Raw genomic sequence first — 13560 nt, 5'->3', positions numbered from 1 at the left:
GGTCCCTTTTATTGTATCAGGAACTTTAAAAAAAAATAAGGCGATCATAAAATTGGTTCAATCAGATTCTTTCCTAATTCTGTTCCTGTTTTTTTCCCTACTTTTTTTTTAAATCTCCCACTCTAAAGGCAATTCAGTTCCTCTCTCAAGTAGTAATTGTTATTATTAGTGGTTTGGGATTACTTTGCTTCCCCTTCCTCTATTGTAAGATTGAGATCTTTTAAAAAGTTAGGTTTAGGGGTACCTGGGTAGCTCAGTCTGCTCAGGTCATGATCTCAGGGTTTGGTTGGTGTGTTTGAGCCCAGTGCAGGCTCTGTGCTGACAGCTCGGAGCCTGGAACCTGCTTGGGATCCTCAGTCTCCCTTTCTCTCTGCCTCTGTCTCTCAAAAATAAACATTGAAAAAAAAAAAAAAAGAAAGTTAGGTTTAGGGGTACCTGGCTGGCCCAGTCAGAGCATCTAACTCTTGATCTCTGGGTCATAAGTTCCATCATGGCATTGGGTGTGGAGATTATTTTTAAAAAGTTTTTTTAAAGTTAGGTTTTGGGATGCCTGTCTCCCTCTCTCTGTGCCCCTCCTCTGCTCATGTTCTGTCTCTCTCAAAAATAAACATTAAAAAAATTTTTTTTAAATATTGCATAAGTAATAAGTGTTAATGGTAGAAAAATAAGAAAATATACCTAAATAAAAGGGGAATAAAAGTCATTTTCTAATATCACTATCCAGAGACACCTTAATGAGGTTTTTTTTCCCAAAGACATCTTAATATTTTACTAAATATCCTTTGGATATATTGTACACACTTTTTTTCAGAATGGGATTATATTGTATGTTTTGTAATCTGCTTTTGTCAATAAATTGTTTACCACATTTTGAAACTTGAAAATAATTTCGTTCTTACTTTGAATCTAGGATTTTATGGAAGACCTTGGGTTATGGAACAGAGAAAAGAACTCTTTAGAAGGTAAATTTTTTACTTTGTGAAGTAGTCTTAAACCATCAATATTTCCTTTTATTTGAAGATAAACTAACACTGAATAGGCCATATGAATTTTGATGATTTCTCAGTTGCAGAAGTTATTTGACCTTGGTCTTTTACCTTTCCTTCACCTAGGCCAGGGGTTTTCAAAGTTTCTGGGGAAGCTGAATAGGTTTTGGGCTTTATCTGTGTCATTCAGAGCTATTGTTTTTATTTAAGACTTTAATTTGTTGGCATTCCTTATAATATTTAATTTTTTACAATTCCGCTAGATTACAAAAAGGTTAAAAGCTGTTGTCCCAGAATATTATTAGCTTTTTAAGAGATGGAGATGCTCCAAAGAAAGGAAAAATTTGGGATTTACAGCCTTTACGTGTTGCCTATTTATACATACGTAATTTTCTTTCTCCTTAAGGCTCCAGAAATGGGAATTAAATACATACTTGTATGCCCCAAAAGATGACTACAAACATAGGATGTTTTGGCGAGAGATGTATTCAGTGGAAGAAGCTGGTAATCTTTTTCTTTTTAATCCATAAATTCAGAATATGGGAAGAAAAGAGCTGTAATGTACATTATAAGAATTTTATTAAATATTTCATTTTCTCTTTGTAGGTCGTTTCCATTTTTATTATCTGGTAAATTCTGTGTGAGTTAGTGTAGATTGAAAGAAGTACTCATGTTGGCCGGCCATGGTGTGATTCATGGTTATGGCAGTCTGACTCCCACCTGTTCTGTAATCATAAATTATACTGTTTAACTTCTGTCAGTGGTCTAAACAGTGGGCCATTGAACAAAGAGGTACTAAAGCAGGACTAGGCCTGGGGCAGGGCAAGTGAGATGCCTGCCTTGGGTACAAGGTTTAAGTAAGGGACTCCAAAAAAAATCAGTGATGAAGATAAATAGTATCTTATGCAAGTTTTAAACCAAGATTAATGCAAAAAAAAAAAAAAAAAAAATCCATGAGCAAGATACCAAAATTTTAAGTAAAGACAGGATCAGTATTACTGGTCCTTTTGCTTCAGACTCAAGAATGGCTTGGTCTTGATCACTTGATTACTTGGTTTTGTCTTTATTTAAAATAAAGACCTCACCCTAGTCTAGGCTTATACTGAAGTGAAAAGCCATCACAAACTATCCTTGTTATGTGTGTTCTTAATGTTAAGTTAAATACATAAATACATAGTAAATACATAGTAAATAGAGTAGGACATAACAGAACCTCCTTATAAATTAGACAAGTGGTGCTTTTCTTTGGGGACTTACAAACGGGGAAACATTTCATACTTGGAATTAAAATGGTACACATACGTAGCTAATAAGATAACTTGGTTATAGAGTGCAGCCAAAACACTGAAAGCAGAAAGTTTTCTTAAATTACAAAGAAGCAATTAAAATGTATCCCATCTCCATCTAGTGTTTTTGTTTACTACTCTATATAATTTAAGTGTGTGTTCAACCTAATTATTTTTTGGGTGCTGGTAATGAAATTTTATGTGATCAATAATCAAAATATAGTCAAATGACTATCTTGAGATACCACTGAAAGTTATGTAAAGATAGGTCTACTGGTGTATAGAATAGAATTTAGTTTTACTTAGGAAAATTGTCACATTTTTAAAACTTCAGATTTGTAATGAGTATTTTCTGTAGTTATAAAGACAAGGATTGTTAAGGCTGTCACTTAACCCTGGTTGTTAAGAACACATTTTTCTTTTCTTCCAAATTATAAAGTAGTTATATGTAGATTTTTTTATATAAGAATTGCTGTTCAGAGACTGCAAAAAATAAAAACCATACATCTCAAACAATGTAGGAAATAAAAATGGCTTATATTCAATAAGAGAAGTAATGCTTAATTCAATATTTCTGAGAAATGGCAATGAAAGAAAGAGAATGCTTTATTGATTTTAGGGTGACATTAAGCCACATGAGGTTTGTGGCATTTTGTATGACTTACCACATTGGACATGACCAACATGTAAAATTTCAGGGATTTTTCCTTTCTTGACCTATCGTAAATTGGAGAAAATGACCTCTTGTCTTTAGTTGAAAGGTGAAGGTTCTTTTAGTTTTCTGTGCTGCATTCTAAAAACGTGGACTCTCTTCTTCAGAGCAACTTATGACACTCATCTCTGCTGCACGAGAATATGAGATAGAGTTCATCTATGCTATCTCACCTGGATTGGATATTACCTTTTCTAACCCCAAGGAAGTATCTACATTGAAACGCAAACTGGACCAGGTAGCTTTACTTTTTCATTATTTCCCCCTGATTCGGTATACTGGAAACAAAGTTTTCTGAGTTGCTTTTTTTTTTTTTTTTTTTTAATTTTTTTTTTTTCAACGTTTATTTATTTTTGGGACAGAGAGAGACAGAGCATGAACAGGGGAGGGGCAGAGAGAGAGGGAGACACAGAATCGGAAACAGGCTCCAGGCTCTGAGCCATCAGCCCAGAGCCCGACGCGGGGCTCGAACTCACGGACCGCGAGATCGTGACCCGGCTGAAGTCGGACGCCTAACCAACTGCGCCACCCAGGCGCCCCCTGAGTTGCTTTTAATGATGTTAAAAGGACACCAAATTTATACTTCTTTGCTTCTGTACAATTTTTTTACCTTCATGCTTTTGATAGAGGATATTTTCTAACATGAGTCAAGAGAGCTTTACTGGAGGTATCAGTGCTTCTCAGACTTTGGTTTGCGTAAGAACTGCTATAGAAGAAATGCTTAGAAGTGATGCTTAAAAAGTTGCTAATAGGGTTCATTTCCAGAGATTCTTAAACTGACTTGGGGTGGAAATACAGACTTGGGAGTGGGGACTTACTTTAGAATTCAGGTTGTCCAGGGGTGCCTGCGTGCCTGTGGTCATGATCTCACAGTTGTGAGATTGAGCCCTGAGTCAGGCTCCGCAGTTGGCCTAATCCTTCTTAAGATTCTCTCTCTCTCTTTCCCTCCGTCCCTCCCCTGTGCATGTGATATCGCTCTTTCCCTTTCTTTCTCAAAAAAAAGAAAAAAAAAATTAAAAAAAATTCAGGTTGTCCAGAATCGCATTTTGAGAAGCTCTGTATATTATTGGGTACTTGACTGAATTTGTGATTGAGGTTAATAGAAACAGGGTGTTACCTGTTAGATGTAAGTGCCTTTACATGTAATATGTTAATATGGACAAGAGGTATAATCCAGTCTCCATATGGTTGACTGGTTTCCAAAGATCAGAAGGAAAACAGACTAGGTAAACAAGTAAGCTATTGGTAAGCCTGATTGGAATCTAAATTCTGCATAACATAAAAGCCACACATTTTTTCTGGTAAAGTAAATTTGCTGATACATAATACATACATATGTTTGCATGTTTCTTTAGGCAAAGGTTTATATTATTGATGCCATTAAGATGGTAAAAAATTTAATAAGGAGGTTTAATTTCCATGAATATGCTTTTTAAGAGGTTATCTCCCTATCTGATCAAATACTATGTTCCTTCTGATTCATGGACTAGTTAGGTTTATGTGCAGAGATTAATTAAGATCAATGTGTCTTTGGGACTAGAACAAGCGTAGGTTTTTCATCTCTTGAGTTCACTTACTATTTCTGTTTTTCTGTCTGTCTGGTCTTCTATAATCAGCAGCCAGGGAGGTAGGGATAGACCATATCGTTGAAGCTTTGTTGGAACATACTGCATTCAAACTCAAATGAAAAATGGGTTCCAACTTGTCTAGCTGTTTAACATAGAAAATGTAAAAAAAATTGGTGTGGCTTTGAACATTCTACTAAGAAAAATGTTTCACTTTCAGATAGAGCTATTAAGTGTCTACATTAATATTTTTAATCCTATTTTTTATGTAAGCTCTGTGCCCAGTGTGGAGCTTGAAGTCATGACCCTGAGATCAAGAGTTGCATGTTTTACGGACTGATCCAGCCAGGCGTTTATTTACTTAAAAAGAGCTGCTAAATCATCTTTTTTTCCCCCCCCTGCTTTTCCTAGGTTTCTCAGTTTGGGTGCAGGTCATTTGCCTTGCTTTTTGATGATATTGACCATAATATGTGTGCAGCAGACAAAGAGGTATTCAGTTCTTTTGCTCATGCCCAGGTCTCCATTACAAATGAAATTTATCAATACCTAGGAGAGCCAGAAACTTTCCTCTTCTGTCCCACAGGTATTGTATATAATAGCTTTATATTTAACTAGACTTCTTGAAATACATCATTTTCAAAGAACTATATACGGCCTTTATTGTGTTGTCCCCTCTCCCTTTGGTGTATAAAAGTAGGAATTCTTTTTCTAGAAGACATTTCTCAAGGTCCTACACTTGAGAAATTTTAGGGACTAATAAATGGCAACTGAACAGGCAAAAGATTTCATGTATTTTTTAGTACTGGAAGTGTATGAACTTTACATTTTCAGGATTAAAGGAAGGATAGTATTATCAAATGTAAAACTAGAAAACAAATTTACATTGCTTTTAACTTAGTCACTTCTCATTTCCTCCTACTTGTTCCTTTTTTCTGCCTATGCATATCTGTATCTTTTTTCACTCCTCCTACTTCCATCTGGGCTCTTCTGGAATTCCAGGACTCAGCATAGAAAACTTGCTAAATAACGCCCCCCCCCCCCCGCCCCACTTTTCCTCTCTCACCTTGCCTCCCTGGTTCCTTCCATTGATAATGTATTAGCCTGTCTTAGTTGCCTCTCAAAATTAGGCTTATAAGGAATTTCCCCTTGACTTCTTTTTCAGGAAGAGATAAATAAATTTGTTCTAAGAAATTTTGTCTAAATTATTTAACTTTGTGTATATGTCTGAGAATCCTGTGAGCCATGAACCTTATCTCTGAGGTCTGATATAACAGGAGTACTCAAATAATGTTTAATAAGATTATATTGGGAATTACTTAATTCACTGCAAATTAATATTTGTTATTTTTTAATGTTTTCTTAAATGTTTACTTATTGTTTTAAATTTAAAATTATGCTTTATTATTTTTTAATTTACATCAAGTTAGTTAGCATATCGTGCAAATAATGATTTCAGGAGTAGAATCCAGTGATTCATCCCCTACATATAACACCCAGTACTCATTCCAACAAGTGTCTTCCTTAATGCCCCTTGCCCATTTAGCCCACCTCCCTACCTACAACGCCTCCAGCAACCCTCAGTTTGTTCTCTGTATTTAAGAATCTCTTATGTTTTGTCCCCCTCCCTGTTTTTATATTATTTTTGCTTCCCTTCCCTTATATTCATCTGTTTCGTATCTTAAATTCCACGTATGAGTGAAGTCATATGGTATTTTTCTCTAATTTCGCTTAGCATAATACATTCTAGTTCCATCCACGTTGTTGCAAGTGGTAAGATTTCATTTTTGATTGCCAAGTAATACTCCATTGTATGTATGTATGTATGTATGTATGTATGTATGTATGTATGTATGTATGTTTATGTATGCCACTTTATCCATTCATCTGTCGATGGACATTTGGGCTCTTTCTATACTTTGGCTGTTGTTAATAGCGCTGCTATAAACATTGGGGTGCATGTACCCCTTCGAAACAGCACATCTGTATCCTTTGGATAAATACCTAGTAGTGTAATTGCTGAGTTGTAGGGTAGTTATATTTTTAATTTTGGGGGGAACCTCCATACTGTATTCCAGAGTGGCTGCACCAGTTTGCATTCCCACCAGCAGTGCAAAAGGGTTCCTCTCTCTCCACATCCTCACCAACATCTGTTGTTGCCTAAGTTAATTTTAGCCATTCTGACAGGTGTGAAGTGCTATCTCATTGTGGTTTTGATTTCTGTTTCCCTGATCATGAGTGGTGGTGAGCATTTTTTTCAAGTGTCTGTTTATCTGGGTGTCTTCTTTGGAAGAGTGTCTATTCATGTCTTTTGCCCATTTCTTCTTCACTGGATTGTTTGTTTTTTGGGTGTTGAGTTTGTTAAGTTCTTTATAGAGTTTGGATACTAACTCTTTATTTGATATGTCATTTGCAAATATCTTTTCCCATTCCATTGGTTCCCTTTTAGTTTTGCTGATTGTTTTCTTTGCAGTGCAGAAGCTGCAAATTACTATTTAGTTGCAGTTGAGTCTTAATAACGTGGCGCATAATACTGCATTTTGTCTGTTATGATATTGTCAATTCATTTTGTTTGGCCTCTAATTGTAAGAGAAATGTAGCCAATTCAAAGTATGTAGAAAATACTAAACATTCTAATTATTTCTTTAGTAAACTTGTATTTCTAATGACTGTAGGATCATAAGGATTGATATGTATTATTGGGGGAAGAGTATCAGATTTTATGAATTGATTCTTATTTTTCTTTATTTTTAATTGATTCTTTAATGAACTATCCACTTGAGTTTAATTCCTTTGAGATACGACTTGGAAGCTCTTTATCATTTGTATGAAAAGAATTTAGAATTGGTAGACATTTTTTCCCCCCATTTAAAAACTCGTGACCATTTCACTCCTAACTATTTTACTTAATTTTCCTTTTTACATTCAGAATATTGTGGCACTTTCTGTTACCCAAATGTGTCTCAGTCTCCTTATTTAAGGACTGTGGGTGAAAAGCTTCTCCCTGGAATTGAGGTGCTTTGGACAGGTAAGTCTTTAAGATTTATACAGTAAAACTTTAGTTAACTAGAACTTAGAAATTGGTTTTTCTGGTTAATTGGATACTTTTTGAAAACAACTTTAACCAGAAAACTTTGTTGTTAAAATTCCCTTTTATGAAGTATACATTCTTTATTTAGTATAAAAAATATCTTTAAGGATTTTGCAGTGAATCTGAGTATCAGTTGCTGATAAATAATAGATGTGTAGGGAACTGGGCTAAAGAGTATTGATCTCAGCCATAGGGGGAGAGTGTTTTATAAAATGAAAGCTATCCTGCCGAATTGACAGTTATTAATCAACAAGCTGTATTATAATGGAAAAATAAATTGTTTACATGAAATTTTTTTTTATGTTTGTTTATTTTTGAGACACGGACAGAGGTGAGCAGGGGAGGGACAGAGAGAGAGAGACAGAGACAGAATCTGAAGCAGACTCCAGGCTCTGAGCTGTCAGCACAGAGTCCAGTGTGGGGCTGGAACTCCTGAACCTTGAGATCATGACCTGAGTCAAAGTCGGATGCTTAACTAACTGAGCCCCTCGGGCACCCCAACAATTTGTTCCTTATAACATATCAGTTTGAGGAAGCCTGCCCAAACCTTAAATATCCGTATCTTTTTACTACTAATTCCATTTCTAGAAATCTGACCTGAGGAAATATTGGGGAGGGGTTGGGTAAAACTGAACACTCAAAAAGACATGTTGCTGTGTTACTTTGAAAAGAAAAATTGTCAGAAAGTACATAAATAACAAAATAACAATAAAAAATTGAATTCAGTATATTTTGAAGAATCATGTTTGAGGGTCTTTTAACAAATGGTTGTCATTATTTCTAGGTCCCAAAGTTGTTTCTAAAGAAATTCCAGTGGAGTCTATTGAAGAGGTTTCTAAGATTATTAAGAGAGCTCCAGTAATCTGGGATAACATTCATGCTAATGATTATGATCAGAAGAGACTGTTTCTGGGCCCATACAAAGGAAGATCCACAGAACTCATCCCACGGTTAAAAGGAGTCCTTACTAATCCAAATTGTGAATTTGAAGCCAACTATGTTGCTATCCACACCCTTGCCACTTGGTACAAATCAAACATGAATGGAGTGAGAAAAGATGTAGTGATGAGTAAGTAGACTGCTTAATTCTTGACCTTGCGGGGAGACCTGGGGTTAACTAGAGCTATTGTCAAGTGCAGGTTTGTCATCATAATTTAAGAGATTTTTTGAAGTATGTTGTTTAGTCCTATGAGTGAGGTGTATATGTGAGAGAAGGAGGGATCAGAGGGCTGAGTGGCTTTGGACAAACTACTTAATAACTTCTTGGCCTCAGTTCTTTGCTCCCCCCACCCCCTCCACCCCCAGTTCTTTACTTTTAAAATGTGACTTTGAAATCGGAGCACTAGACAAAGTAGTTTTTTAGTGTTCCTGTTATTCCTGGAATTATTCCCAATCAATTTATGTTTTCTGGTGATTTTTATTAAATGGGGTATTTTAGATCACTAGCTGTTACCTGAATTACTTCATATATCATTTAGATTTCAGCTTATATTAATGGAACGTATTCTGTGTTGTCATTTTAGACATTGGCTTACTGATTTTTTATTCATGAAAAATTCCCAGTTGAGTTTCTAAGTAAGAATGCTGGCTAGGTGTTTATTCATTATATTTAAACAGTAAGATTTGGCAAGTGCACCTTCCTGGCACTAAAGATGCAAAGAATAAAGTAGTCCCCGCTTTTGAAGAACATGGTCTGGTTTTAGATAAAGCATATAGGTGACTGCTGTTGTTTGATAAATGCTGAGGAAATTGTTTACAAAGTGCTGTGGGAACACAGAGGAGGGAATGATTATTTCTGCTAAGCAAAAGTGCTAAGAAACCATTTCTTAGAGGAGAGGATACTTACGAGTATCACAGTATGAGTAGAGGTGCCGGGCATGAAAGGGTTGGTGGACGAGAGATAAAAGCGCTGGACATTGAAAATTTGAAGTTATCTGAATTTGGGCTCATTTGGGGGTATGGGAATGTCACATCATGGTACTTGGGTGTGGTGTGGTATGTAGTCATATAGTTGCGTTCTCTTTCTCAGTTCTGTACTCCTTCCAGTTCTGTTTATTGGATTAATGCCTCCCTTTAAGGCTCAATCATTGTGGACCACCCCCTTGAATTAAAAAAAAAACCAACAAAATATAGTCTCAGTTCCCTCTGGGTACGTGGCATCTACCTCCTACCACTTTTAAGGCAGAGCATGAAGCACATTGAGTGGTAGCCAAACTGGGCCATGTGCAGGGAAATATGAAGGAAAGCTAAGAGTAGAAGGTTTTGGATACTAAGCCAGAGTTCAGACTTCATTTTCTCTAACACTATGCTGGTTTAGAGTTTCATTATGTGCTTATTTATTATCTGTGCTTAATATGTGGGTTCTCTATTGGTTTTTCTCTTTCCCCCTCAATATACTTACTAATTTGCTTGTATGTTTTCGTAATGATTTTCCCATTAATTTATAAGCCCCTCAAGGGTAGGGAATGTTATCTTTATGGAAATCATATGCCTTCAACTTCACATTCCCAACGATTGGCACTCTGAACATTTATGACTGACTTTTCCAGTGATTCTAAAATTAGTGGCTTTAAAAATTTTTTATTTTCAAAATTTATTTATTTGATTTTTTTTAGAGAGAGAATGCAAATGGGGGAGAGGGGCAGAGGGAGAGAGAGAGAATGATGCATCTTAAGCAGACTCCATGCTCAGTGCAAAGCCTGAGGCTGGGCTCAATCCCACGACCCTGGGATCATGATTGGAGCTGAAATCGAGTCAGATCCTCAACCAACTGAGCCACCCAGAAGCCCCTGAAATTAGTGTTTTGTATTTCATTTGCGATTTTACATTAAGCAATGCATTTACAATTTTTTTTGGGTGGGGGGTATTTATTTTCAGAGAGGGAGCGTGTGATGTCAGAGGGGCAGAGAGAGAGAGAGAGAGAGGGAGAAAGAATATCCCAAGTAGGCTCCACACTGTCAGTGCAGAGCCCGATGTAGGGCTTGAACTCAGGAACCATGAGATGATGACCTGAGCCGAAGTCTAGACCCTTAACCAACCGAGCCACCCAGGTGCCCCTACATTTAGCAATGCATTTAGATGACTTATAGGTGAAGTGGTTCACTTAAGGGTCTTGGTTGTGTTTGCGTTTTTATGTTTAAGGTTTGTTCATGTTCCTGTTCCTTGTTTCTCTAGTTGTACTGTAACAACTGGTGTTTTGCATTTGTTCCTCTCACTTGTCAGGAGGCTTTTGTAATCAAAACTGTTTTTTGTGTTTCTGTTTTTTTTTTTTTTTTTTGCAGCTGACAGTGAAGACAGTACTGTATCGATCCAGATAAAGTTAGAAAATGAAGGCAGTGATGAAGATATTGAAACTGATGTGCTCTATAGTCCACAGATGGCTCTAAAGTTAGCTTTAACAGAGTGGTTGCAGGAGTTTGGTGTACCTCATCAGTATAGCAGTGAGTTTGGCCCTTTGTTGTAAGGGGGTTTGGGTCACATGGTTGAATCGTAAAGTAAAGAACATTTTGATGTTCCTACCATAGGCCCGCAAAACAAAGTAAAATTTGGGAAGGGATCTAGAGAAAGAAGGTTTTTAAAATCTTAACTTTTGGTCTGAGGTAGCTTTTATCATGATGGAATGCTAATTTGTTTTAAAAATGTTTTTTTTGGAATAATTATTTTTACATCTGGATCTTCAGAAGAGAAGATAATACATGTTGGCATATTTAGGGGATGTTATTTGTTTCTTTCCTCTTCTCTTCCCTCCCTACCTCCCTGGGGTTTAGAGGGATTGCACTTTTCTCAGGGCTTAATATTTGGAATCTCAAATTGAGGTTAGAGATACAATAAGAAAACATTTCTCTAGATCTGATTTGTTCTGTTTCTAATTCTGATTATCTTTGTGGCAATTTGTTTTTGTAGGTAGGCAAGTTGCACACAGTGGAGCTAAAGCAAGTGTAGTTGATGGGACTCCCTTAGTTGCAGCACCCTCTTTAAATGCCACAACTGTAGTCACAACAGTTTATCAGGAGCCCATTATGAGCCAGGGAGCAGCCTTGAGTGGTGAACCTACAGCTCTGACCAAGGAAGAAGAAAAGAAACAGCCAGATGAGGAACCCATGGACATGGTAGTAGAAAAACAAGAAGAAACAGACCACAAGAATGACAATCAAATACTCACTGAAATTGTTGAAGCTAAAATGGCTGAGGAATTGAAACCAATGGACACAGATAAGGAGAGCATAGCTGAATCAAAATCCCCAGAGATGTCTATGCAGGAAGATTGCATTAGTGATATTGCCCCCATGCAGACTGATGAACAGACAAACAAGGAACAGTTTGTGCCAGGTCCCAATGAAAAGCCTCTGTATACTGTGGAACCAGTGACTTTGGAGGATTTGCAGTTGCTTGCTGACCTATTCTACCTTCCTTATGAGCATGGACCCAAAGGAGCGCAGATGTTACGGGAATTCCAGTGGCTTCGAGCAAATAGCAGTGTTGTCAGTGTCAATTGCAAAGGAAAAGACTCTGAAAAAGTGAGTATGCTTGATTTATATCTGCTTCTCTAGCCTGGGTGCATCCCCATGCTGATGATACGACATCTTAAATGAATATATTGGTAACTAGCAGAAAATTGACCACATCTTAGAATATGCTTTGAAAGTGGTTTTGGATTCCGGTACATAGAGTTCCATAGTTTGACCTTATAGTGAAAAATGAAGGAAAGGCACAGTTGATTATTTCAGAAATACTTGTCAGTTTGGGGAGACACAGACTGTTACTGCTTGTCTAAAGAGTTTAAGCCCACATTTGCAACTATGTGGATGGAACTGGAGGGTATTTATTATGCTAAGTGAAATTAGAGAAAGACAAAAGTCATATGACTTCACTCATGAGGACTTTAAGAGACAAAACAGATGAACATAAGGGAAGGGAAACAAAAATAATATAAAAACAGGGAGGAGGGCAAAACAGAAGAGACTCATAAATATGGAGGACAAACTGAGGGTTAGTGGAGGGGTTGTGGGGGGGTGGTGGGCTAAATGGGTAAGGAGCATTAAGGAATCTACTCCTGAAATAATTGTTTCACTATATGCTACCTAATTTGGATGTATATTTTAAAAAATAAATAAATAAATAAAGAGTTTAAGCCCAGTGATCCTTTAATGTTTAGGATAAATTGCAGGGACCTGAAAATATAAGCAGTTTATTTTGTTATGCTTGCAGTTTTTGAGTCATATTTTTATTGATCCTCAATAGATTGAAGAATGGCGGTCACGAGCAGCCAAGTTTGAGGAGATGTGTGGACTGGTGATGGGAATGTTCACTCGACTCTCCAATTGTGCCAACAGGACAATCCTTTATGACATGTACTCCTATGTTTGGGATATCAAGAGTATAATGTCTATGGTGAAGTCTTTTGTACAGTGGTTAGGTAGGTATACCAGGAATAATCTCTTTTCCTCAGATATATTGTCCCTTAAAAATGAAGAAAAAAAAAGATTATCCCACAGGGAGAAAAATATTTAGGGAATTGGTGAAATTCCAACTGTGTTTAAATTCTTTGCTTAGATTTCTTTCAAAGGTACAGCCGTTGTTGGCTGACTTGAGGTGCAAGTCTCAGTAAATACATCAAGCACATTGATTTTTCTCCCTTGGGCTAATTCAACATAAATATCTTGAAAATGTGTTAGAAAGTACTGACTTTAACTTGCTCTGACTGAATGCTTCCTGGATGGAATCCTGTATACCACTTTTATCCGATTTGGAGATGAGACACTATGAATTGTGACTGTGTAAGCTCTCTGCTGCTTGCTGGGTCTTGATAACGTTAATGCTGTGTTTAACAGAACAATTGCTGAAATGACCTAAAGGGCCTGGCAAGAGGAAGCCATCCTCCCAGCCCTGTGCGCATGCGAGCTTTAGTGATAAGGCTATTCTG

The 13560-nt window shown here is 36.8% G+C and overlaps 1 protein-coding gene across 1 annotated transcript in view; it reads left to right on the top strand.

Moving 5' to 3' along the window:
• OGA (O-GlcNAcase) overlaps window positions 1–13560 on the top strand; it is a 29761-nt gene that overhangs the window by 3597 nt on the left and 12604 nt on the right. Inside the window, exons 2-10 of the mRNA XM_045438657.1 lie at window positions 911–962; window positions 1393–1490; window positions 3092–3222; window positions 4961–5132; window positions 7476–7574; window positions 8422–8706; window positions 10919–11077; window positions 11541–12154; window positions 12879–13053. Coding sequence (XP_045294613.1) covers window positions 911–962; window positions 1393–1490; window positions 3092–3222; window positions 4961–5132; window positions 7476–7574; window positions 8422–8706; window positions 10919–11077; window positions 11541–12154; window positions 12879–13053 — 1785 coding nt within the window. The remainder of the gene's footprint in view (window positions 1–910; window positions 963–1392; window positions 1491–3091; window positions 3223–4960; window positions 5133–7475; window positions 7575–8421; window positions 8707–10918; window positions 11078–11540; window positions 12155–12878; window positions 13054–13560) is intronic.

This window comes from Leopardus geoffroyi, chromosome D2 (assembly GCF_018350155.1).
Source record: "Leopardus geoffroyi isolate Oge1 chromosome D2, O.geoffroyi_Oge1_pat1.0, whole genome shotgun sequence".
In the NCBI taxonomy this organism is placed as follows: domain Eukaryota; kingdom Metazoa; phylum Chordata; class Mammalia; order Carnivora; family Felidae; genus Leopardus; species Leopardus geoffroyi.
Note: the sequence above shows the minus strand (reverse complement) of the source record. Positions and strands in the feature narration are given on the sequence as shown.